The following is a 24,512-nucleotide window of genomic DNA, read 5'->3' on the forward strand; positions in this document are numbered from 1 at the left end:
GTGGTGAGCAGTGGCAGTGGAAGAACCGCCAGAGTCGACGTACCGGAGTCGGCAGGCCAACAGGCTGCAATAAGTAGTAGAAAGTTATGTTGGTGCACACGTTCTACAACGAGCAGCTTTTTTTAGAAACAACTCGCGATTCCACCAACAATATTGCAATCACTAAGTGCAAACAGACAAATTAAATCAATGATCAAATAAATGATTTGGAGTACATAAAAAGAAAAATAAAAGAAAATGTGATAATAGATTTAAAATATAAAATACTCAAGTGGAAACTCAAAAAATACTAAAAGTGTTTGGTCAATAAAACTTTTTAAAATCTTAGTATGTTTAAATATTTAGTGTGTGTGATTATCACTATTAGTGCTTTCGGTAAGTCATTAAATATGTGAGTTAAGTAAAGAATGGAAAACGAAATAAAAAGCGAAGATTTATAGACCTTGAAAAGCGGAACACGCGCTTGAAACGCAGCGCACTGACCACTTTCTTTTCCTTGACATTAAAATATCAAAATTTTAGGTAATTGTCAAGATGACGATGGCCCGTACCGTGGTAAACTCATTGGCAAATTGAATTCCTATCATCATCAAGTTTCCGGTGATGTTTACGCAGTCGATGAGTTCACGTTGTTACTCATCGATTTTAGTTATGATGGCAATGGAGCCGATACCTTCTTTTGGTCCGGCGCTGCCAATCGGCCAGGTCCTCAAGGGTTCATCGTACCTGACGAGTACAATAAGTACGTTATCATCACTCCTCCAATACTAAAATAAATAAAATTATGTTAAACTATATTTATTTTTAGAACCAATGTCTTAGAACGTTATTTTAACAAAGACTTCACACTTACGTTGCCCGACAAGAAGAAAATCACCGAAATCAAATGGTTTGCCATTTATGATTTATGGAGTCAGAACACGTTCGGAGATGTTTACATTCCAGAGGAGTTTGAACCGCCGGCGGTGCAAAAGATTTCACAATTGTCCGGGAAATTAAACGGTGTGCGGTCAGAGAATGTTGAAATTGTTGATTCGAAAACAATCCGCTTGGTTGATTTCTTCTATGATGGTCAGGGAAAAGATGTGTATTTTTGGGTGGGGGTTGGTCCCCAGCCATCTTCAAAAGGGAACAAAGTGCCTAATGAATATGGATAGTAAGTTTTTCAGAACATAAAATGACCGATGTTATTCTAATAATCTGCAACTTTTAAAATTAATTGCAGTTTAGACTCATTGAGGCAATACAAAGGTGAAACAATCACCCTAACTTTACCTGGTGATATGACAATCTTCAACATTGATTGGTTCAGCGTATTCGACCTGGAAACCAGCCAGAACCTGGGCTCAATTATCATTCCAGACGGTTTGAATGTACCGCCGTCGTTGGTAAAAGTAATTGTAAGTATTGTAATTAAAAACTACTTATTGTTAATGTTCGGGCGTATGCTGAGCATTGTTTGGTTGTTTAATTGTTGTGTGACGCCATATTTGATTGTTCTTAGCCGCACAAAGCAAGCCTGCCTAATTGTCTCCAACTGCACAAAGACTTCCGAGTATCGTGGGAGATCTTTGGCCCGGCGGTAACCTTTGAAATGGCTGGGCAGGTCAAAGAAGACGAATATATTGCGTTTGGTTTGTCTGGAGCTCCTGACAAGTCGCAAATGATGGGCGCTGATGTAGCAGTTGCCTATATCGACGGTCTGCAGGGACATGTTGATGATTACAATATTACAGCACTCTCACCGGTAAAATATAAAATATATTCAATAATATATATGTGTTTAATGTTTTATATGAATTATTATTAGTGTGTGAAAGTCCTGGGACAATACAAAGGCGTATGCAAAGATGAAATGGTCGGTGGCCAGAATAACAATCAACTGCACACAGCCAGCCGCGTTAATGGCGTCAACATCATCACATTTCGACGTTCGCTGATTTCTTCCGATGCTGGCGATAAGGAAGTGCCTACTGATACCGAAGCGTACATTGTCTGGGCTATCGGACGATTGGATGATAACAAAGAGCCTGCATTCCATGATATCTACCCTAAATCTAACATCAAGGTGGCATTCAATAGTAGCGAACCGATCAATAATTGTTTTGCATTCACAAGCAATCAAGAGGTCGTCCTGGAGCCTTGGGAACGTGGCCAGATCTTCGACAGAACGATAAGAACCTTTAACGCGTATATTGGACCCTCTGCTGGCAAAAAAGGTTATCAAACAATCGCTGGTAAGTTCTAATTGGACAAAATTGAGGTTATGATAAAAATTGTCATATTTGTGGTTAGGTCAACCTGCAACCAGCTTATCCTGGTATATAAATGGGTACCTCGCACCGGAAATATGGCTACGCCGAGGATTGACTTACGCTTTCAAAGTAAAAGGTGGTAATAATCCACACAGCGCAGAATATTACCATCCACTCGTCATTACTGATGAACCACATGGCGGCTTCGATAAACTTACCGATGATGCACAATCCAATGTGCGTGTACTTGCCGGTGTAGAATACTCACGGCGTGGTCGTCCACGACCCACCGCAGGTAAAACAATTGATTACATGTTATGTGTATGTATTGCAAAATATTCGAGTTACAGCCGGGCCGCTCTGTCTAGCTAAACACCGCGAGTCTGCCGATCGTCGACTGGACGATACTTTCATCACATTCAAAAAATACAACCGCAGCCTGATATATATGTGCGAAGAGGGACAGGCAGCAACATTGGAGATCACGCCAAATACCTCTTGGCCGGACGTAGTCTACTATAATTCATTTACGCAAGCGAACATGGGCTGGCGCATTCGCATCGTCGACTCATATACACGCAGTCATGGCTATAGCGTAAACCACGCCACATCACTCTTCGTTATACTCGCGCTGTTTACGACAGCATTTACGCAACTTATGAGATAACACATTAAAATTTAAGTACTATAATGATTGATTCACAATTAACTTCCACTCAACTCAAAGTTCCAGTCAATCATATCGAGACAACTGAAAATCACATTTAAAGCAGTCTTGTTTTCGCTCCTACGCCTCGTGCAATTGAATAAAACTCTCCAGCGTTTTGGGCACTTGCCCCACGTACGGAATGCGATGCTTGTAGATGACTGTCGCACACAAGCACTTGAGCGTGATATAGTTCATCAGGCGCAGGTCCATGGTAAACGGTGATTGGTTTACTTTCTGCGCTGGATACTCGCCGGCACTGTTTGGTTGATCTAGATGCGCACCGTGTCGCAATAGTAATTTCACAAGCTGCCAAACAAAGAAAAAGACCAAACAATTGAATCACACGCTTTCGTTTGCATTTATATTTTTAGTTTATAATATTGCAACACCTACCCATTTGTTGTAATTGTACGGAACAGTCGCGACGTGCAACGGCGTTGATTTTGATTCGTTGCGTGCGTTCACACTCGCACCGCAACGAAGCAGAAACTCAATAACTGTTTGGTTGGGAAAAATAGCCTGTAACAAAGAAATCATTGTTATAATCCAACTTATGCAAGCAAATACTTCATTATTATTACTTACAATTGGTTCATCTTCACTGAAATAACCCGAACGAATTGTATTTAACTTTGACACACACAAATGCAACAGACTGTCATCGGTAGTACCACTTTTGGGATTCACACGTACCAAATCAGTCACCAATCGCTGAACTATCGTTATCTGCTCGCTTGTCGCTGAGCGAATCATTAGATAGATAAGATGCGTGATACTTTTTAATATTCGGTCGTAACTTTCGATTTGTCGACGGTACTGCGGCCGTACGTTGAGCAACTGACGCGCTTGCGCAATGTCCTTTGTGAGAATCTCAAATGTTTTTACTGAATCTTCGAAACGCTGCGCGTATGAGAACTCTTCGTCGATGGCCGGGTCGTACTTCTCGTTGTAGTCGACCATTAAACGGACAAGCGCTTGCGCAGTGAAGCATGTATCCGGGTAGAGAATTGAATCCTTCTCCACGCGGATTTCGAGCACACGAATCCACAAATCTATACAGCGTTGATAACGCATTACATCCAAATAAGACGCTCCACGGAACATTAACCTTAAAAAGAATAAAAATTATACAATTTGTTTAAAAGTCAGGTTTTTATACGTACTTAAACACTGCATCTTTATGTGATGGCCCCAAGATTCTTTCCGTGATTAAAATACTTTGTATCCGAATGAAGTCAACGTCTGTCCAATTATCAAGTTCCGCCATTGTTGAATATTCGACTTGATAACGAAAAGCTGCACGGGGAGGAACGACTGGTTGTTTTGGTAATAAACCTATAATAAACGTAAATTTTAGGTTATAATTGGTTATATGTGGGATTAATTTACCTGCGCGTTCACGGATTGTCTGCGCTGCACGCCAATGCTCAATGGCGGTGAATGTGTCATTTTGTTCATCGAGAAAAGTACTTCCGATTAATTCGTGGGCATTAGCGAGTCGCTCCTCTGAATACGGGATAGTTTTGGTTAGATATTCAAATATTGCCAGCGCACCCTTTAGGCAAGCAGTCTGTAACGCATCATCACCACATTTTGACTTCGCAAGATAATCGGCGCCATTCTCTAACAATAATTTCGTTGTTTCGATTCTGTAAGCAGGCATTACACAATAATACTTTCGTTTTTGTCGTCGCGTAATATATTACATAAAATTTAATTCTCTGCTTACCTGTGTTCTTGAATAGCATAATGTAAAGCTGTTTTGCTTTGAATGTCCTGTGCATTCACATCTGCACCATGTTTAATGAGAAACTGACACAGTTCTACACTCTGTACAGAATTAATCAAGCAGGTGCCTCCATTAAAATTGGATCTATTGATGTCCGCACCATTTTCAACCAGATACTGCACAATATCCAGATGGGACATGAAGCATGCTGATCGAACTGGAGTAGAGCCTGTGTCTGAGATGGCATTGATGCATGCACCCTGTTGCAGGAGAAACTTGACGATCGGTAGTTTACCAGACACTGCAGAGCACCACAGCGGGGTCACGACATGCGTCGACCTGAAAACACTTCAAATCAATCCACTATATCACATATTCAATGTTATTCCATTTGGAGAAGTCATGCATACCTGTCATACTCGGGCACCTCGTAGACACCCTGCTGCTCGATATCGGCGTGGCACACCTTCACCAGGTATTCGACGATTTCCAATTGCCCGGCCTTGCATGCAATGAAGAGAGGCGCGCAGTTTGACTTGGTGCGATTGACGATCTCGCGACGACATTCAACACTGAACTTTTCCAGCTTATTGCGTAGATTATAGGAGAGTCTAGAGCCGGGCTTCAGGTGTTTGCACTCCTCGATGAGGTCGTGGAAGCAGTCATCTTTCGCGGAGATAACGTCGATCTTGTTGAAGTGCCTCCACACGGACATTGCAAGTGCGTGCAGGCAAAGGTTGAATTGAACAATGCAAACAAGCACACAAGTTCGCAAGCGTATCACTCACTGTCGAACATAACCGAGAATGGGGATTGTGGATTAAGTTGATGAGTTAGATTCATTGAAGAGAACAAGATCTTTGTTTTTTTTTGCTATTAGAGAAGAGACTAAACCAACTAAACGCACTAGGCCTTTGACTGCGACTGACGTTTTATTGCCAAAATCCTAAAGTGCGCTTTCCCTGGTCATTCAAGCGCACGAAGTATAGATACACAGGAGACCGAACGTCATGTTAAACAAATGGTCTCGCCGGTAGAGCGCGCTACTATTCTATTAGTACGTACTTGTTTAAATTCTTACGTTGCTATTATGGACATCGCCGGAAAAAATTCCTAGGAACATGATACAATAAATAAATAATCACGAAGTATAGAAACACTAGCGTACATTGATACGTTCTCAAATCATGCGCAGCCAGTGGCAGAAAAGAGAACTATGATGTGTAATAAGCGAAGTAAAGTGAACACTTACTGTACGCTATACCCTCACAATATTGTTATGAAAACGATATTTTTTTAAAACCATTGCAAATCAATGCAAGTGTTTGTCAACCTGATGTGAATAGCTATTTCTACCATTAGCGGACTTATCAGCACACCCGTTTTCATATCGATATTGTGAGGGTATAGCGTTCAGTAAGTGTTTACTTTACTTCGCTTATTAATATGATTTGTGTTTATAATTGGGTACCATGACTACTATGGAAAAGCCTATACCGTTCGGCCTCCTCTGTATCTATACTTCGTGGCAACAACGATAGGATAAACTCGTGGGAATATTTTTAGTCGAAACAGACATTCTAGCGACATCTCGGAAGTATATTAAGAGTACACTTTGAAATCGTTTACTTATGTTATTGAATCGCACAATTGATTAGTAGGCGTTCAAAGAATTGAATAGCGAGGCAACCGTGTGCATGTAGGTAATACCTCGCAAGGACACAGATTTTAATAAACTACATTATTAACTTGAACACAAGACATTAAACATACATACTACATAGTAATGGATTATATATTACTTAATATCTGTTGATTTATCATAAAATAAAAAAAAAAACATTGAAAATATAGTGTCAAAAGCACCCTGTATCTCGAGAGCTATTTGATTTTTGTAGTTTCTTAGTTCTTTCTTATGTTAAAGTTTGAGAGCCTCTCAGCAGGATGCATACCTTTTCAATCTTCTAGCCCTTTCGGAAGTGTCCTAAAATGCCCCATAAAAAATGGCAATATTGAAAACATGGTGTAGAAAATACCCTGTATTTTGAGAACTATTTGACTTTTTTGTACTTTCTTATTGCCACCTTAAAGTTCGAAAGTGCCTCTACAGGATGCATTTCTCTTTAATCTCCCAGCCCTTCCGGAAGTGCCCTAAAATGCTTTTTAACCATTGACATTTTTCAAACAAATTGAAAACATGGTGTCGAAAACACCCTGTATCTCGAGAACTATTTGACTTTTTGTAGTTTTTTATCGCCATGGTAAAGTTCGTAAGTCTCTCTATGCGATACATACTTTCTCAATCTTCTAGCCCTTGCGGAAGTGTCCTAAAATGCACCAGAAAAATTGGCATTTTTGAAAAAAATTGAAAACATGGTGTAGAAAATACCCTGTATCTCAAGAACTATTCGACTTTTTTGTAGTTTCTTATTGCTATGTTAAAGTTCAAAAGTCTCTCTACAGGATGCATACCTTTTCAATTTTCCAGTCCTTCCGGAAGTGCCCTAAAATGCCCTTTAAAAATTGACATTTTTCAAAAAAATTGAAAACATGGATTGGAAAATACCCTGTATCTCAAGAACTATTTGACTTTTTTATAGTTTCTTATCGCCATGTTAAAGTTCGAAAATCTCTCTACATTATGCATGTCTTTTCAATATTGTAGCCCTTCTGGAAGTGCCCTAAAATGCCCTTTAAAAATTGACATTTTTCAAAAATATTGAAAACATGGTGTGGAAAACACCCTGTTTCTCGAGAACTATTTGACTTTTCAGAATTTTCTTACCGCTATGGTAAAGTTCGAGAGTTTTCAACCTCCTAACCCTTCCAGAAGTGCCCTAAAAAGCACTTCAAAAATAGCTATTTTTGTCACAAAAATTTCAGTTTTTGGTCGAATAACAGGGTCGAACTTTTTTGTTACATTTTTTTTCGGTCGAAGAACAGGGCCGAATTAAAAAAAAAATGTTGGTCAAAGAACAAGTTTGAATTTTTTGGTGGAATAACAGGGTTGAACTTTTTTCTTAATTTTTTTTCGTTTAAACAACAGAGTCGAACTTTTTTCTTTAAATATTCTTGTCGAAACATTAAATTAAAAACTTGGAATTTTGAATTCATGGATTGATGAAACAGTATTTATTTTTAATTTAATAAAAGTTAATAATTACGAAAAATATGGCGGAGGCGCCTGACATTTAAAAGAGTTGTTTAATTAATTATTGAGAGCTACCTCATTGTGTAGAGGGGCTCTTAATGACAAAATTTAAACAACTTTTCTTCTATTAGTAGTAAGGCCTTTTCCTGCAAATCTCATTAAGTGAAATGTGCACTTCCATCGAGACTAAAGAATCAATTATCTCAGGAACTAATAGAGATAAACAAAAACCAAAAACACCCCGATGTTCAGCATCAAATCCTAGATAAGATAACATTTTAAAAATTTGAAATATAATATGTTCCTAAAAAATTTTTCACCGCAATTTTCTCGGAAAATATAAAAGATAGAAAAGAACTTTCTTCATTTTGTTCATGCCGTGATATGGATCTATAAAATGGCAGATTTAGTTTTTCCATTTTCCAAAGTTTACAAAAACACCTCAAAAAGAGTCAAGAGGAAGAAAGAGAGAGAGAAGAAAATGGAAATCGCTAATCGATTGAGTTTTCCAAGGGGATGAAAGATATCAAGTCAGTTTTCCGATAACATTATTATTTCGGATAATTAGTGGTAAATTCAAAACTAATCAAATAAAACCACCTCTCCGATTTTCCTTAAACGTTCCCAATTGAAGTAAGACAGGATTCCATTAATCCCGGTTTGGTTTCCCTATTTTAATTAGTTTTTAAGTTATTAACGATTATTTATTATTACATAATTGTTGATAAGTGAAAATTTTAACATGTAATTTAATATGAAATTTTATTCTACATACGAATATGAAAACCGTTTTTCTCTATCTCTAATGGTTTTCAAGATGAGTGCAAAAAACTTTTATTTTGGTTTAACTTTGGTTTTATTTGATCAGTTTTGAATTTACCATTAATTATCCGAAATAATGATGTTATCGGAAAACTGACTTGATATCTTTCATCCCCTTAGAAAACTCAATCGATTAGCGTTTTCCATTTTCTTCTAGCTTAAAAAAATTTTTTTGAGTCCAAAAAGAGTCAAGTGTAACCTCTTGACTCTTTTTGAGATGTTTTTGTAAACTTTGGAAAATGGAAAAACTAAATCTGCCATTTTATAGATCCATATCACGGCATGAACAAAATGAAGAAAGTTCTTTTCTATCTTTATTATTTTCCGAGAAAATTGCGGTGGAAATTTTTTTAGACACATGTTATATTTAAAATTTTTAAAATGTTATCTTATCTAGGATTTGATGCTGTACATCGGGGTGTTTTTGGTTTTTTGTTTATCTCTATTAGTTCCTGAGATAATTGATTCTTTAGTCTCGATGGGAGTGCACATTTCACTTAATGAGATTTGCAGGAAAAAGGCCTTACTATTAATAGGAGAAAAGTTGTTTAAATTTTATCATTAAAAGCCCCCCTACACAATGAGGTAGCTCTCAATAATTAATTAAACAACTGTTTTAAATGTCCGGCGCCTCCGCCATTTTTTTCATAATTAATAACTTATATTAAATTAAAAACAAAATACTGTTTTATCATTCAGGAATTCAAAATTCCAACTTTTTAATTTAATGTTTCGACAGATAAATTTATCGAAAAAAGTTCGACTCTGTTGTTCAAGTAAAAAAATAATTTAGAACAAAGTTCAACCCTGTTATTCGACTAAAAAATTCAAACTTTTTCTTTGACCAAACAATTTTTTTTTTAAATTCGGCCCTGTTCTTCAGCCAAAAAAAATTAAACAAAAAAGTTCGACCCTGTTATTCGACCAAAAACTGAAATTTTTAGGACAAAAATAGCTATTTTTGAAGTGCTTTTTAGGACACTTCTGGAAGGGTTAGGAGGTTGAAAAGATATGAATCGGGTAGAAAAACTCTCGAACTTTACCATGGCGGTAAGAAACTTCAGAAAAGTCAAATAGTTCTTGAGATACAAGGTGTTTTCCACACCATGTTTTCAATTTTTTTGAAAAACATCAATTTTTAAAGGGCATTTTAGGGCTCTTTCAGAAGGGCTAGAAGATTGAAAAGACATGCATAATGTAGAGGACTTTCGAACTTTAACATGGCTATAAGAAACTATAAAAAAGTCAAATAGTTCTCGAGATACAGGGTATTTTCCAAACCATGTTTTCAATTTTTTTGATAAATGTCAATTTTTAAAGGGCATTTTAGGGCACTTCCGGAAGGACTAAAAGATTAAAGAGGTATGCATCCTGTAGAGAGACTTTCGAACTTTAACGTGGCGATAAGAAACTACAAAAAGTCAAATAGTTCTTGAGATACAGGGTGTTTTCCACACCATGTTTTCAATTTTCTTCAAAAATGCCAATTTTTCTGGGGCATTTTAGGACACTTCCGCAAGGGCTAAAGGATTGAAAAGGTGTGCATCCTGCAGAGAGGCTATCGAACTTTAACATGGCGATAAGAAACTATAAAAAAGTCAAATAGTTCTTGAGATACAGGGTACTTTCCAAACCATTTTTTCAATTTTTTTGAAAAATGTCAATTTTTAAAGAGCATTTTAGGGCACTTCCGGAAGGGCTAGAAGATTGAAAAGGTATACATCCAGTAGAGAAACTTTCGAACTTTAACATGGCGACTAGAAACTGCAAAAAAGTCAAATAGTTCTCGAGATACAGGGTGTTTTCGACACCATGTTTCGTTTAACATGACGTTCGGTCTCCTGTGTATCTATACTTCGTGAAGGGCATGACCACTCCGATCACTCCTTCTGTTGTATGATATACTCGTAGACAACCAAATATTCGTTTCGTGAAATCAACAACGTTTATTGTGCAAAGGAACATTTAAATAGAAAATATTAGCTATAAACCAAATTAAGATGACTCAATATTGAATACGTCCAGATGATAAAAGGATTTATTTTACCATTTAAGGGCACAAAATTCATTCTATTTACACAATTATTACTTAAAACTACTATGTACATGTATGATGTATATTATGAATATTTACATTTTTTCAACATCAAATTCACTCAAGATTTGGCAAATAATTCGAACTCTTTTGACCTGAATTATTGCTGTAGTTTCTAAACACATCTGGAACAACACTGGCAGTCTGAAATAATAATAAAAAAAACATATATTATTCCCACAATCATTCACTAAAACATTAAATTAGAACATACCCGATTTATCTCTGGGAAAATTGTACATAAATTAAAGTTGGTCAATGAACCAGGCGCTGGTGAAATCTCCGGATGTTGAATAGCTCGGCTCCTGATAGTATTATCAGTTGGTATTCCAGGAACTCCAGGTGCAACCGGAACAGGATTCTTACAGGACGAATATAATTGATTAGAATTCGGAGGCGGAGGAAGAAAATTAGGAAGGAAATCCTCCTGCAGCAATGGAGAATTAATGGACGGCATTGACAGAAAACTCAAGTCCACAAACGTCTCCTTCTTTTTGCTTTTACTTTTTGATGTTGTAGCAACATTGGCCACAACCGGTGGTAAATTAACATTACCCACATTTGGTACATTACCAATATTCGTAATGTTTGAATTGGTTATCGTGTTTTTCGCTGGACTCTTTTTATTATTATGTGTATTACCAGCCAGATTGGCATTTTTCGTGGGATTCACATGCGAGAAAATGTTCTCCATTGGATTATTCTCAAACATATCAGGCATGAAATTACTCGCGGGCAAATAAGTCGTACTAGTCGATGGCGGAATAAAACTATTATTGTAATTCGTCGGGAATGTATTATTCTGATGATAAGTTTGATTGTTCTGGCTGAAATTCTCATCAATATTATGCGGAAAATACGGTAAAATATTATCGGGCAAATATGTTGGTATTGTTTTCGGATAATTCTGTTGTTTAGCAGCAATCAAACTCTCAGCAGAATAATTCGTCACTTTTGGTGTTTTCTCTTTATCTTTGTGTCTTTTATTAGCTACACTTTTCGCAGCAGCTGAAGTTTTAGTCCTGTTATTACCGCCATTACCACTATTTCGACGATTTGTAATTCTCGCCGTCGCCACAGAATTATCTTTATTATGATGAGTGTGATCAACAAGTTGACTAACCGAAAGAATATTACCCGGCTCATATTGTGTTTGTTTTTTCGTGTGTTTAGCTTTTTGAGGTGTTTGAGTAGTTCCTGAATATGAACCAATACCCAAAGCTAAGTCTCCAACTAAAGTAGGAAGAGTACTTGGTGTTAAATATTGCGAAGTGTCTAATAACTGCGGTAATTTAGTTGGCGACCAAGCAAATTGATGTTCCTGATGTGATTGATGATCCGGAATAGATTGCACAGTATTCTGATAGTCATTCGGATATAGAGCATTCGTATTCAAGTAATTATTCTGTCCAATATCCGAATAACTTGTCACTTTGGCTGCTGATGTTGAAAAATCAGGCGCCATCCAGTTAACCATGGATTTACTAGGAACCTCTTTTGATTTCTTATTAAATTTAGCATTATTCGAACCACCGCTGGAATTTTGAGCCACCAAATTGTTATTTGTATTGTTATTAACAGTATTACTATTAGTATTGTTATAAAAATTACAATTATTCCCATCGTAATAGTTATTCTTACCAATCTGATAGTTATAATCGCTGGATTGATAACTATAGTTACAATTATTATTCACATAAGACGATTCATTATAACTTTTCACAAATGACTGCGTAGTTTTCGGCAATTCAAACGGATTGAACGTATTATACTCATTGTACCGATTTGTAGTCGAGTTAAAATTGATTCCGGATGATACAACAGCACGAGATGAATTACCCTGACTATTATCATAAAATGGCTGCGCTATTGTTGTGGCAACACTCGCCACACTGTTATAAACATTCGGAACACTACTTGAAGTCTTCACATGCTGTTTCTTAACTGAATTCCTATAATGTTTAGCATCGTTATTACTAACTGGTGGTATCATATTCGTGCATTGTGTGTTATCGTACATGACTTTATCAATTTTGCTTGTAACTATCTTTGATGATTTACTAACTGTGGTTACAATTGTATTCGCAGTAGTTGCAGTGGTGGCCATGGAGGTAATCATGTTATCAAAATTATTATACAGATTGTTATTGAAAAACTAAAGTTATCAAGGTTGATAATACTTGGTGTTAAGTTATCAGCGGGTGTTTGTAATTTTTGCGTGGCTTCCATGTTACCGATTTGTAAAAGAGTTGGTGTGCCATGTGGACTATCTGTAGTCTCCTCTTCAAGCACCTCTGTGACTTTTACACCTGTAAATGAAGACACTAAAGGAAACGCATTCAAGAATGCAGCCGTAGGTGATGTTGATTCGGGATTCTGACTGCCTTGGACTTGCAGAGAGGCAAATATATCGTTAGATAATTCTGAATGTAAATGGTGTAAGTCTTGCTGTGTGTGGTGGTTTGAGTGTAACATTTGATTTGTGTTTTGCATTGTTTGCATGTTCACATCGCCATTTTGTGGTAAACTTTGAACCACCTCCTGATTGCTTATATTGACTGAATTGTCTTTAGTGATGATTTGTTTGTGTAATTCTTTTGTAATGTCAGACTGTTCTTTTGTTTTCGTTGAAACCACAGGCGTTTGATTTGATTGTACTTGATCAATTTGTTTTAAGTCTTTATCTAGAGGATTTGCCTTCTCAACCACTTCGTTTATAACTTTTTCTATATCTTTACTGGTAGGACTCTCGTTTTCTTTGCATATGGCGTTGATTGAATAATCCGAGCTTTGTTTTTTTGAATTATCTTGATTGTCTGCATCAATATCTTCACTCAACTTCGGTTTTTTAATGCTTTTGGCATTACTGTTATCGGTATTATCGTTTTTATTCTCATTAACGGGTTTTGTAATCTTTCTTTTATTGTTCGCTTTTACTTTCGTTCGTTTCTTAACTGTGACTTGTGGGGAACTCGACCAGAGCACTAAACTATCAAACTTCGTCGATGGAAGTTGGATTTTATTCCCTAATCTACGCTTTGGACGCAATAGAGCCAACTTTTTCTGTTTACCACCTAGTTTAGTGTTAGTTTTGACACTAGTTGGAGTAGATAAAGATTGATCAGCTTTTTTAACCAGATATACTGTATTGCTTGGCGTGGGGTTTATGAATAATGATTGATTTAGTAAAGTATTAGGTTGGACAACAGGTAGGAGGAAAGTTTTGTTTGGTTGATTTGTCGTTGACAAAATGGGAGTAGTAATCACATTTTTGACTGTAAAAATATCACCAAAATGTAATATTATATTCCAGAAACGAAAACGATAATGCAAAAGTTGATTTTCTGCGCAAAATAAAGAGAAAAATAACTTACCAGTGGTTGCCTGAGTTGTAATGGTTGATGCTATATTATTCGCAATAATATAATATGGCTGTACTGGTTGAACATTTGTGATGGTTAACGTTGAACACGCACGACTAATCGGACTTATACTTGTAACACTTGTATTTGCAGTTGATATTTTTGCATTGTTAGATTTTCGTTTCACCTTTTTCTTCTTTTCTTCTAATTTAATGGATTTAACTCTTCCTGTTACATTAGGTTTCTTTTTATTGGAAACTGCAGACTTATTTTCCTCTAAAAATTGTATATTTTTGTAAATAATGTAAACATTTTAAACTTATAAAGCTTACTTTCAATTTTAGACTTGTTGATCTCATCAGCCTTTTGTGGAGTAATCTTTCCAGACCACTTCTTGGTCTTATCACTAATCTGCCCTCCACATTCACTTGGTATGCTAATATTTGCATCTTTGAGTAAATTTGCAAGTTGTTCATTTCTAGTAGTTAAATAAACAATCCTCACATTCAATTCTTTAATTTCATCATCTAGAACAAAACATACAAATTATAAAATTGTATATAGATGCTTCTTTTAGATATAAACTTACTTTTAACTTTATCACTATTATCACAAGTCTTAGCTTTTAGTTTTGAAATGTACTCAGCTGATTTGATAAGAATATCAATCTTTGAAATGTTGCTAGAAGGTTCATAGCAGGGTAGAAGTTTAGCGAGGCTGTTGAACGACTCGTTGAGGCGGTCTCGCCTCTCCTTTTCCCATTTTTTACATTGTTGATTGCGATTGCTGATGGAACAGAAATGTAAACAAACACTTTTGAGGTTAACTCTGTAAAAACCATTTTTTGAGACAAAACTTACCTTTTAGCAGCAGTCATAATGATTACATAAGTGGGAAAAACTCATTTTTAATGTCTAGCACTTAGTAATGTAGCTTATAAATAAATTATTTATATTTTGACTGTTTGGAGATGTTTTGCTTGGAGAACTGTTTTGGGTATTCCAAGGTTATCTGAGCGCCATTACAATGAAGGTGTCAAAAATTGAAAGGTTCAAATCTATCGACGAAGATTAATATTTCAGGATTAATATGCAATAAGAACGATTTTACTCATATTATAAGAAAAGATTTATTTAAACATGACTTATTATTACAAATAATGTATGCCTGAACAAATCTAGTAGTTCCTGAAATGATAAAACATAATAAATACACACAACCAAACACATTTTGAATAATCTTACTTTGACAGAATACCATCCTTCTTGGTTAGCCTTACAATACAATCATCAGATTCACCCATCCTACGGATGGCCCCACAGAGTGCATAACTCTTTGTTTTGTCAGTCATGCAACCAGTGGTAGGGTTCACCTCCACCAGACTGATCTGAATGGAAGCGTGATCCTTGGCGTGGATGATTCTGTTACTTGCCGAGCTAAAAATCACGGTTTTATTAAAAACTACACAGGCATTTTGTGGTTAAACACGTGTAAGCGTGCATCAACATACCACTTCCTCGGGCAGTACAAGTCGACGAATTCACGGTTATCGTTCTCCATTGTGAATGAATTTATATGCTGAAAGAAACAATTTATAATTAATTTCACATTTGTTTTGAGTGTTTGGATGGCGGTAAACTTACTTTTTCTCGGGTTTAACCACACGAGGAACCACGCGCAAAATGGCAGACGTGAAAAGGAAGTTACGAGAAATTCCGTTTGACGTTTGACAACTTCAGCGCTAGCAGCGCTCGTTACACAAATTTAACATATGCAATCACAAATACATGAAATATTTGAAATTTATTGTAGATTTATGGTAAGAATTGAATTTATTGAATAACAAAATTTAACTTGTTAGAATATTACATTTAATGTCCACTTATAAGCGTTTATCTGTAATTGTGTTGCATTGTACTAGTCGCCATTAACCCAGTTCTAAAATTAAACACATCATCACACTCGAATCAAATTAAATCATGTAAACGCACACCACACACAATGCGGAATCGATAAGTGTGTTAATTGCTGTTCGATGCGTTCGGTGATTCGATCAGGTCATGTTCTTTTTATAGCACAGAACATCAGCACATTGCTAAACGATACAAAAGTTGCGCTGCTAAGCATATACAAAATCTCCTAAGAAGAGATAGAATGCGTGGTTGTGATGCGCGCTCTTAGACTTCTTGCATGTTATATTGTACAGATATGATGAAGCAGCAGGAGGAGCAAGAGGAGCATGCGCACCAACAGAAAGTAGTAAACGGCAGGAAAGTGCCGCGCCGTGCGCGCTCGATAATATTTACTCCGGGCTCGCGGCGCGGCGTGTGTGCGTATCCTAGAGCGGCGGAATCCTGCTGGCCTGCCGGCCAAAAGTGTAACACGATTTCATTCGTGACTGAGATGTTGAGCTCGTTTGCTCTTCGAGATGTGAGAGATGTTAGATAATTAATTACACAACGTGCGAAAAACGTGTAGCGGTGTGTGAACACAAAGTAAACAACGCAATAGTTCTACATTGCAATAGTAAACATTGTGAATTGTGAATAATTAATATTATCGTGGAAAGTTATATGGTTATTGAGCGTAGAATATAAATAAAAATGTCTTTGAAGGTAAGATATTAATAGATTCATATTAAACAGTTAGTTAAATTTTTATTGGTACAAAACTCGTTTGGTTTGAAAAGCCGGTATTGTCGTGAAGCAAAAATATTTGTGTGGTGTTGCTGAGCACATTTAAATATTATCTGTGCATATTTAACGTGTTTATTTTGGAGTTAAAACGTTTAGCGTTGTGATTTGCGACAATTGCGCCGAAAATAAACTCGAGTCAAAACAAAAACACATTGTTTATATTTTGGACAAGTTAATTGATCAATTTTTTAAGCAAAAAATGCAAAAAATGTTAATATTGATTTTGCGCAGGTTTTTAACAAGAAATTACGCATTTGACATTCATCCACTTCCTAATTTTTCCATTTTTATTTGGTTGTTAAAAATATATGACGCAAACATTTTACTGCACATCATAAAATTTCAAATGTATGATTTTCCCATTGGTTTTTTTCATAATTGTTTTAAATGAAGTTTGGAGTACAGTTTCATGTTAACGAGTGTTACCGTGTTTGTTCACTAGCTCGCATTTGCATTAAAATGATGTAACGTCGACGGTAACATTTCGAAGGTGAAATGCAAGTGGAAAACAAAATAGAGAGAATGTTAAACTGAATGGAAAAGGTCAGACACGTTCTATTCTATGCTAGTCATTAGCTATTCGCAATATTAAAGACTAAATTCATTAAAAGATGGCGTGGTAGTACTTACACGTGAAATATTTAGGTTATGTACGTGAATATAGGTTATATATGTGAAAATATATTGAAATTTTCTTTTTCAGAAAGAATCTCCATCGGACATTCAGTTGCATTTGGCAGCAATGAAGGGCGATCTTCTCACAATTAGGAAAATAATCGACAGCGGGAAAGTCCACGTGGATTCCCGTGATAAGGTTGGTGAATAGTTCTAAAAATAACTTTTAATCAATAATACAACAAAATTAAAGCATTTTCTATCATATTGGCAATTGTAAATTACAAAATACATATAAAAAATGCAATTTTTGTTAAAAATAATTATTTATAACTACTAGTCGAGAATACATTTTGACATAAATGTATTATGAAACAATAACTAATTTTATGCAGTTATTCTTGTAATGCATTTTTAACGCAACTGAACATTGCACCAAGTACAGGAATAAACGCTCTGCAACGCACAATGAATAGATAAAAAAATAAACACGAATAGCAGTGAAATGCAATGCGTTGCAAGTGAATAAAATTGCATTCAGGGGGCCAACAACCGAAACAACAATCGGAGCGCAGAGAATTAAAAGAGTTTATCGAGATTTTTCCGTTCACTGTACATTTTAAATGTGCCATTAAAATTACTCGTGCGCCTTAAATATAAATATTTATAGGAAATTGTTGATTCTTGTGCAATTTCCTTTCAAATAAATAAATAAATAAATAATTAATAAACTGAATCAATTCTTTTAGAACATTATTTTTATATTATATCTGTGTCTATAAAACAAAGTTGTGTTAGTTACAACGTTTATAAGTCAAAAACGACTTGACAGATTTTATTTATTTATGATTTGTTGGATTTATCTCCACTTGGAATAGCAGAATAACTACCAAAATGTACAAAATTATGATTTAAAGGGGGTTAAATAAGGGGTAAAAATTTGCTATGGAAATTATTTCATAACTAGCTTTTGTCCGCGACTTCGTTTCGGTAGTGTTTAATAAAAATGTAATTCGTTTTTATTCTCTTGTTCAAGACATAGTATGTCTCAATTCTATCAATAAGATTCGCAATTTTATGTTAAACAAATTAATTATATAAAGAATTGCTAATCATGCACTTCAGCGCGCCATCTCGGATTCAACTATTTAACTATAACTATGATTCAATCTCAATGCCAACTTTTATCTTTTAGAAAAGGGCTGTCTTTAGGGTTTTCCCGGCAATCATTCGAATTTTTCTCACCGTAAAAACAATATTTGGACTTAAACCAACATTATAATAAAGAAGAAGACATTATAATAAATAAAGAACTCTGTTGCGCTTACCAACAGATTTTGCGATTTATTTTTATATTATAGATAGATTATAGGTAAATGATTAAATGCAAGATGGTGCTAAAGTGTATAATTAGCAATTCTTATTTTTTTAAGTTGCGGGCAAAAGTAGAAATTTTTATTTTGAAAATTATTTGCAATTATTCTAAAATTATTATTAAAATTATAAAAAGTTTGTAAAATTATTTTTCTTAAACTTCTGTGTGTAACTGCGTGTCTGTAATTTAGCGCTAACAAACGGTTGTTAACGTACGACAAGAATTATAGCAACAAATTAGCAGTAATTCTTCAACTCGCAGGCTCAATGGCGCTAATTACCCCAACCTGTAATTCATGCATTTACCTGCAGTTTTATTTATTTTATTTTTACTAGTAACCATTTCATAGTCTCTTTTTACGTGTTTGTAATCTTTCTATTTTAATTCTAGGAGAACACGACGCCGTTAATCTTGGCCGCCGCTAATGGTCATTACGAATGTGTCAAAGAGTTACTGGAACAAGGCTCCGATGCGGCCGCGCGAAGAGTGGTACGTGCAAAGCAGGCCTGCGTAAATTCAACGCGTAACAAAACGAGAAACGAACCGTTCACTTCAAAACCCAGGCAGGCGCCAAACGAAGCGCAAACTTTAACAAAACGCTTTGAATTTATAACTAACACACAAAGAGAAAACAAAACAATAAAACAAATGAATTGCCGCATGTTTCACTCAGACAAAACAAAACAAGACGCGAAGAAAGTTTATAATGATATGTACAGTATACTAAATCCTTTTGTTTCGCAGACAGGGACAACAGCATTATTCTTTTGCCGCGCAGGGCGGATTCTTGGACATCGTGCAACTGCTGCTTGAGAATGATGCACCTGTCGACTCGCTGAGCGTCGTAAGTGTGCTTGCTCCAGAAACCTGAATATTTCCTCTTAACTCAGCGCTGTTGTGTTGGTTTGCAGGACGGCGGAAGTCCGCTCTTCGTCGCGTGCCAATGCGGACACATGGACGTCGTCAAGGAGCTGGTGGACCGCGGCGCGCAAGTGAATGCCCACATGAAAGTGAGTAGGACTCATTCAAGTGCAAATCGATTAGAGATTAGAGACATTGAAACGGAACCGCGTAAGTCATAAACAATTGAATTGCGTTCACCATGTCAAACCGCAACAATAGAAAGTTTCGCGAAAATGCGAACGGAATCACATTAGACATAGAAAGGAAGTAATTACCAGTTTAGTTACACTTAAATGTGACGAATTTGAAGTCAACATATTTGAAAATTTAAATTAATTCAAATTGAAGTCATTTGAATATTGTACAGTTATCTATTCAATCAATATCATCTGATGAATACTTATAGATTCTCAATGTTTTAGGACAGAGCCACACCGTTATTTATAGCGGCACAGAATGGGCATTACAAAATTCTGCTGTTCCTGTTGGCGCGAGGAGCCGCGCCTGATTCCCGACGTACTGATGGAGCGACGCCATTATGGATAGCCGCCCAAATGGGTCACGATCATATCGTTTCGCAACTGTTGAAAGCTGGCGCACGAGTTGATTCCGCTAGACATGTAAGTCGATTAAAAATTGAAGCAATTAGATACTTGATAACACAACATTTGTTTCCCAGGATGGAGCTACGCCTCTCTTCAAGGCAGCCCACAAAGGACATTCTCAAGTGGTCGGCGCTTTGTTAAAGTATCGACCATCGCTTGGACTCCTGCCAGTAAGTCATGAATGATTAAATGTTCATTTTTTACAATTTTTTCATTTTTGTAGAATGGTGAAAGTGCTCTTCATGCTGCGGCGCTTGTGGGTTGCCTACCAGTGTGCAAACAACTCGTTGCTGCTGGAGCTGATCCTTTTCTGAAGAATCAGGAAGGTTTTCAGCCTGCAGAGTTAGCACTGAATAACAAACACGCGGCGGTTTCTGATTATTTGAAGAACTGTGTGCGACGCACACCAAAATGACACCGCCGCAAGGAACTAGGATCATTTATCCGCGTTAATTCGAATTTATTGATTGCTGGCGATGATAATCGTAAGAATTCTGATTGTATTCAAGATGGCGACGAGTGTGTCCTACATGGTGCCTCTTGTGCATCTACAAGCGGCTAGAAATCACGTTGGATTAAGAATCATATCGTGTTTGTATTTAAGATAAGAAAATTGTTTATTGTTAAAGAATATAAGTTGATTGACTGACTGAGAAGTGCCAAACACTTGCTTAAAACTTACAATTACGTGTTACTGTAAATTGAATTATATTTTGTTGTTGCGTTTCTGCATTGTAAGTATATTGTAAATAGTACTTAATTACTATTGTAAAGACTATGAAAACGACGTTTATTTATAGTTTATGACGTCACATTGTTGATTCTAATATATAATATATTACCTTATAATACTTATATGCATTTATATAATATTATTTATGAATTTAAACAAACAAATTTCTTTGATATGAAACAGATATTTATCATTAGCCAGAAATTAATAAATTATCGTTTCTTGTTTTTCTATGGTAGAAGATGACACGCTTTACATTCTAAAGTTTGACTTTATAAACCTCCTTGAATAGGTAGCTTGGAATGCCTACCAAAAGTTATTACTAATAGAGCAAGGTTTGTAAAACGATAGAAAACAGTATTTATATGTTTCTTATAGTATCAGAAACTCCGAATTGCTGTTATTTCATTACTTTCATTATTGTTATTTCATAGCAGATGCGATTTTTTAACAAATTCTATTTTAGTACTTTTAGAAATCTGCAACTTTTGATTTCTATTTTAATGAACATCTGAAAGATTTTCAGGTATGAACATTGTAGAAACTTTCTTTGTCATGTACGAGTATAGCCCAATAGGAAGTCAAAGTCGACTTTAATTCACCTTGTCTTCAGGCAGCGATGCTTATGATAACAACTCCAAAGCAACGTTGTGGCATGGGACCAGCGACGACATCGGAGGTACCGGGAATTCCAGGAATGCGACGCGTTGCGAAGCGATTTGATATAATTCTGAATGTGAATATAGATGAATTGTCTGGAAGCTGACAAACATCGAAAGTTGTTGTAGAAAATCTCCTAAAATTGCCGTCAATCCCTAAAATTTAACCAAGATGAAACTAATGCTTATAAAAATAATATTTTAATTAAGAATAAAATGTATTACCATTATATATCAGTGAAATCTTTTGAAGATTCGCTAATGATGATTGATATTGATGTCCTCGGTGGTAATGACAGTATTCTGACTGTAAAAGAAAATTATTGTAAATATTACGCATTTATTAAAAGCTAATTATTACCATATTAAAGATGACCAAATGCCCATTGGCAGTTTGTTTTGGGGTTTGTATACATAGTAATAGATATACTTATACAATAACTTATAACTAATTATTACAATTATAAACTTAATGATATTTTACATTACAATATTGATTTGATAGTTTTGTTTAGTTATAAGCAAATTATCTATTAGATAATTCAAAGTCAGTGATCAGATTTTCAGTTGGCACATATTGATTGGAATTAACAAAATATGTACGCCAGATGTAGAAAATAAACATAAATATAAGACACATAATAAGTAATATTAACAGAATATGTGTAGTTATATCTGATTTTTCCTGCATATCGTGAACTTGAGTAGAATCTAACATTTTTGATAATATATTACTAATATTAAACAATTGAATATTAACTTCTTGAGTAGGATTAGCATTTACGTTTTTATCATTGATATGTTTTAATACGTTTAACACTTCTGATAGTATATTATTATTATTAGACAACTGAATATTAACTCCTTGAGTAAGATTTGCATTTAAGTTTATATCATTGTTACGATTTAATACGTTTAACATTTCTGCTAGAATCTTATTATTAGACAATTGAATATCAGAATTTGGTATGTTGGTAGATTCGATAACGTTTTGCATTGTAGTGGATTCTATTACATCGGAATGATTACAATGCATTCCAAATAGATGTAAACGATTTTTTTCTTTTCCAGCAACACAATTAATATTTAATGTTTTAAAATATTTGACTATTTCGACTAATCTTATGCAACTTAGTGGCATTCCATCGATATTAATTGAGCTCAAATGCGATCCTTTAAATAATGTTTCATCAATGTCACTTAAATTATTGTAACTGATATCCAAGAATGATAATTTAGGTGTATTAAATATTAAATATTTATCAACCGTATAATGATTATAACTTAGATTTAAGGATTGTAAAACAAGTAACCCATGCAAAGATGCAATGTGCATGTTTTTTATTTGGTTGTGTGACAAATCTAAATGTTCTAAATTTTGCATATTTACAAATGTATTCGGATATATTTGATTGATTTGATTGTTTGATATATTTAGGTATTTTATTGCACTGATTTCCGGAAACATTTTGTTCGATATACTGCTTAAATTTTGATGTGATAAATCGAGTTTGTGCAATGATGGAAGATAACCTAATGCATTATCAAAATTTGATATATTATTAACAAATAAAATTAATGTATGTAGTGCTGATAAATTGTGAAAGATATAACTGGTATCCTTTAAATTTAGTAAATTGTTTTGGTGTACATTTAATAACATATTCATTGACAAATCGAGAACTTCTAATTTCGAAAGATATATAAATGCATTGGGAACAATGTGTTTTATCTGGCTATTAGACAAATTCAAATATTGAATATTTATATTAGCAGTAAACAACTCATTTGAAATGCTTGTTAAGTTATTGTTTGATAAATCTAAACTCATATATATATTAGGCATTCCCGCCCATTCGTGGGCATTGCCATCTTAATTTCAAGATTTATAGATCCTTATTCGGCGGATCAACCGTATTCTATATTTGCTTTATAATTTCTCTCCATTTTCTTCTGTTTCTTGCTTTCTTTTTCCACTCCGTTATTCCTAGGTGTTTTAGATCGTCTTCGACTTGCTGTAACCAGTTTTCTCGAGGTCTTCCTCTCTTCCTGTTGGATGTTGGTTGCCAATCAGTTAATTGCCTTAGTATTGTGTCTGGATCCATCCTCATGATATGGCCGGCCCATCTTAGTCTCTGTTTCTTGATTTTTCTTATGATATTTTCACCTTCCATTACATCTTCCAATTCCTGGTTGGTTTTTCTTCTAATTGTGCCATCATCCATTTTGTTCGGTCCTGTAAGTTTTCTTAATATTGCTCGTTCTGCAATTTCTATTTTGTTTCGATCTTGTTTTGTTAACGTGAGTGTTTCTGCTGCATACATCAGAATTGGTCTTATAATAGTCTTATATATCCCCAGTTTTGTTTTTCTTCTCAGCGTCTTGTTTGTTAGTGACTTTCTATTGACATAGTAGGCTCTATGTGCAGCTTGAATTTTCTCCGCTATTTCGTCGGTGTTTGTACCTTTCTTGTTGATGGTGACTCCTAGGTATTTAAATGTTTTACGCACTCGTACATATGGTTTCCTATCTTAATTGAACTTGTTTCATCGTCTCCTGTGATCATAACCTTTGTCTTTTCCGTATTTATGTATAGTCCAATTTTTCTTCCTTCTTCCATAATTTCCCTCATTGTTTCTTCAAGCAGATACTTTTGTTTGGCTATCACTGTAATGTCATCAGCATATGCAATTATTTGTAGTGGTTTGTTTCTTAATGTTCCTTTTCTTTGTATATTTCTGAGTATGTGCTCGATTACTATTGTGAACAATGTTGCTGATAGTATGTCTCCTTGCCTTATCCC

The 24,512-nt window shown here is 35.3% G+C and overlaps 6 protein-coding genes across 8 annotated transcripts; 2 read left to right on the forward strand and 4 right to left on the reverse strand.

Moving 5' to 3' along the window:
- Nucleotides 1-68: 68 nt before the first annotated feature.
- knk (protein Skeletor knk) lies at nt 69-2,946 on the forward strand. Its single transcript, XM_065299212.1, has 8 exons — nt 69-375; nt 523-742; nt 809-1,156; nt 1,226-1,400; nt 1,505-1,747; nt 1,811-2,237; nt 2,296-2,550; nt 2,606-2,946. Exons 1-8 carry the CDS (start codon nt 330-332, stop codon nt 2,920-2,922), a joined length of 2,031 nt encoding a protein of 676 aa, XP_065155284.1. The 5' UTR covers nt 69-329; the 3' UTR covers nt 2,923-2,946.
- On the reverse strand, nt 2,564-5,712 carry m-cup (ankyrin repeat protein mann-cup). Of its 3 annotated transcripts, none has more exons than XM_065299214.1 (7): nt 5,104-5,709; nt 4,694-5,041; nt 4,354-4,613; nt 4,128-4,299; nt 3,550-4,072; nt 3,358-3,483; nt 2,564-3,270 (listed from the first exon to the last, which is right to left on the reverse strand). In XM_065299214.1, exons 1-7 carry the CDS (start codon nt 5,406-5,408, stop codon nt 3,043-3,045), a joined length of 1,962 nt encoding a protein of 653 aa, XP_065155286.1. In that variant the 5' UTR covers nt 5,409-5,709; the 3' UTR covers nt 2,564-3,042. The 3 variants fall into 3 exon arrangements, with proteins under 3 accessions (XP_065155286.1, XP_065155287.1, XP_065155285.1); XM_065299215.1 differs by having other exon boundaries at nt 4,694-5,032; nt 5,104-5,708; XM_065299213.1 differs by having other exon boundaries at nt 4,128-4,613; nt 4,694-5,032; nt 5,104-5,712.
- Nucleotides 5,713-10,686: 4,974 nt separating this feature from the next.
- Nucleotides 10,687-15,139, reverse strand: LOC135803787 (GATA zinc finger domain-containing protein 14-like). The gene is given in 7 exon segments (XM_065317481.1): nt 10,687-10,905; nt 10,976-12,918; nt 12,921-14,036; nt 14,136-14,399; nt 14,456-14,650; nt 14,713-14,909; nt 14,984-15,139. Coding segments are annotated over 7 exon segments (3,819 nt in total). The 5' UTR covers nt 15,001-15,139; the 3' UTR covers nt 10,687-10,818.
- Nucleotides 15,140-15,227: 88 nt separating this feature from the next.
- Nucleotides 15,228-15,913, reverse strand: RpS21 (ribosomal protein S21). The gene is made up of 4 exons (XM_065299942.1): nt 15,767-15,913; nt 15,634-15,701; nt 15,368-15,559; nt 15,228-15,310 (listed from the first exon to the last, which is right to left on the reverse strand). Exons 2-4 carry the CDS (start codon nt 15,681-15,683, stop codon nt 15,301-15,303), a joined length of 252 nt encoding a protein of 83 aa, XP_065156014.1. The 5' UTR covers nt 15,684-15,701; nt 15,767-15,913; the 3' UTR covers nt 15,228-15,300.
- A 503-nt stretch (nt 15,914-16,416) lies between these two features.
- LOC135789871 (ankyrin repeat domain-containing protein 29) lies at nt 16,417-21,172 on the forward strand. The gene is given in 9 exon segments (XM_065299939.1): nt 16,417-16,738; nt 17,523-17,633; nt 19,200-19,298; nt 19,554-19,574; nt 19,576-19,653; nt 19,721-19,819; nt 20,135-20,332; nt 20,392-20,487; nt 20,541-21,172. Coding segments are annotated over 9 exon segments (906 nt in total). The 5' UTR covers nt 16,417-16,726; the 3' UTR covers nt 20,733-21,172.
- LOC135789869 (protein artichoke-like) lies at nt 21,091-23,518 on the reverse strand. The gene is made up of 3 exons (XM_065299937.1): nt 22,071-23,518; nt 21,935-22,016; nt 21,091-21,865 (listed from the first exon to the last, which is right to left on the reverse strand). The coding sequence occupies exon 1, from the start codon at nt 23,376-23,378 to the stop codon at nt 22,236-22,238; it is 1,143 nt and encodes a 380-aa protein (XP_065156009.1). The 5' UTR covers nt 23,379-23,518; the 3' UTR covers nt 21,091-21,865; nt 21,935-22,016; nt 22,071-22,235.
- Between the last annotated feature and the right edge of the window lie 994 nt (nt 23,519-24,512).

The sequence above is a fragment of the Atheta coriaria genome, unplaced genomic scaffold, assembly GCF_025399875.1.
Source record: "Atheta coriaria isolate IRGN ID8LTWV9N9 unplaced genomic scaffold, Caltech_Dcor_3.1 hic_scaffold_3_pilon, whole genome shotgun sequence".
In the NCBI taxonomy this organism is placed as follows: domain Eukaryota; kingdom Metazoa; phylum Arthropoda; class Insecta; order Coleoptera; family Staphylinidae; genus Dalotia; species Dalotia coriaria.

What these genes read in the sequence shown, in the direction of transcription:
- knk (XM_065299212.1), top strand. Translation starts at nt 330, where the DNA reads ATGTTTAAATATTTAGTGTGTGTGATTATCACTATTAGTGCTTTCG. An exon ending in GTGCCTAATGAATATGGATA is followed by an intron (nt 1,157 to 1,225) that starts GTAAGTTTTTCA and finishes AATTAATTGCAG; the next exon opens with TTTAGACTCATTGAGGCAAT. An exon ending in CGTCGTTGGTAAAAGTAATT is followed by an intron (nt 1,401 to 1,504) that starts GTAAGTATTGTA and finishes GATTGTTCTTAG; the next exon opens with CCGCACAAAGCAAGCCTGCC.
- m-cup (XM_065299213.1), bottom strand. Translation starts at nt 5,408, where the DNA reads ATGTCCGTGTGGAGGCACTTCAACAAGATCGACGTTATCTCCGCGAAA. An exon ending in TATGCTATTCAAGAACACAG is followed by an intron (nt 4,614 to 4,693) that starts GTAAGCAGAGAA and finishes GCCTGCTTACAG; the next exon opens with AATCGAAACAACGAAATTAT. An exon ending in CATAAAGATGCAGTGTTTAA is followed by an intron (nt 4,073 to 4,127) that starts GTACGTATAAAA and finishes ATTCTTTTTAAG; the next exon opens with GTTAATGTTCCGTGGAGCGT.
- RpS21 (XM_065299942.1), bottom strand. Translation starts at nt 15,683, where the DNA reads ATGGAGAACGATAACCGTGAATTCGTCGACTTGTACTGCCCGAGGAAG. An exon ending in TTGTACTGCCCGAGGAAGTG is followed by an intron (nt 15,560 to 15,633) that starts GTATGTTGATGC and finishes CGTGATTTTTAG; the next exon opens with CTCGGCAAGTAACAGAATCA.
- LOC135789869 (XM_065299937.1), bottom strand. Translation starts at nt 23,378, where the DNA reads ATGAATATGTTATTAAATGTACACCAAAACAATTTACTAAATTTAAAG.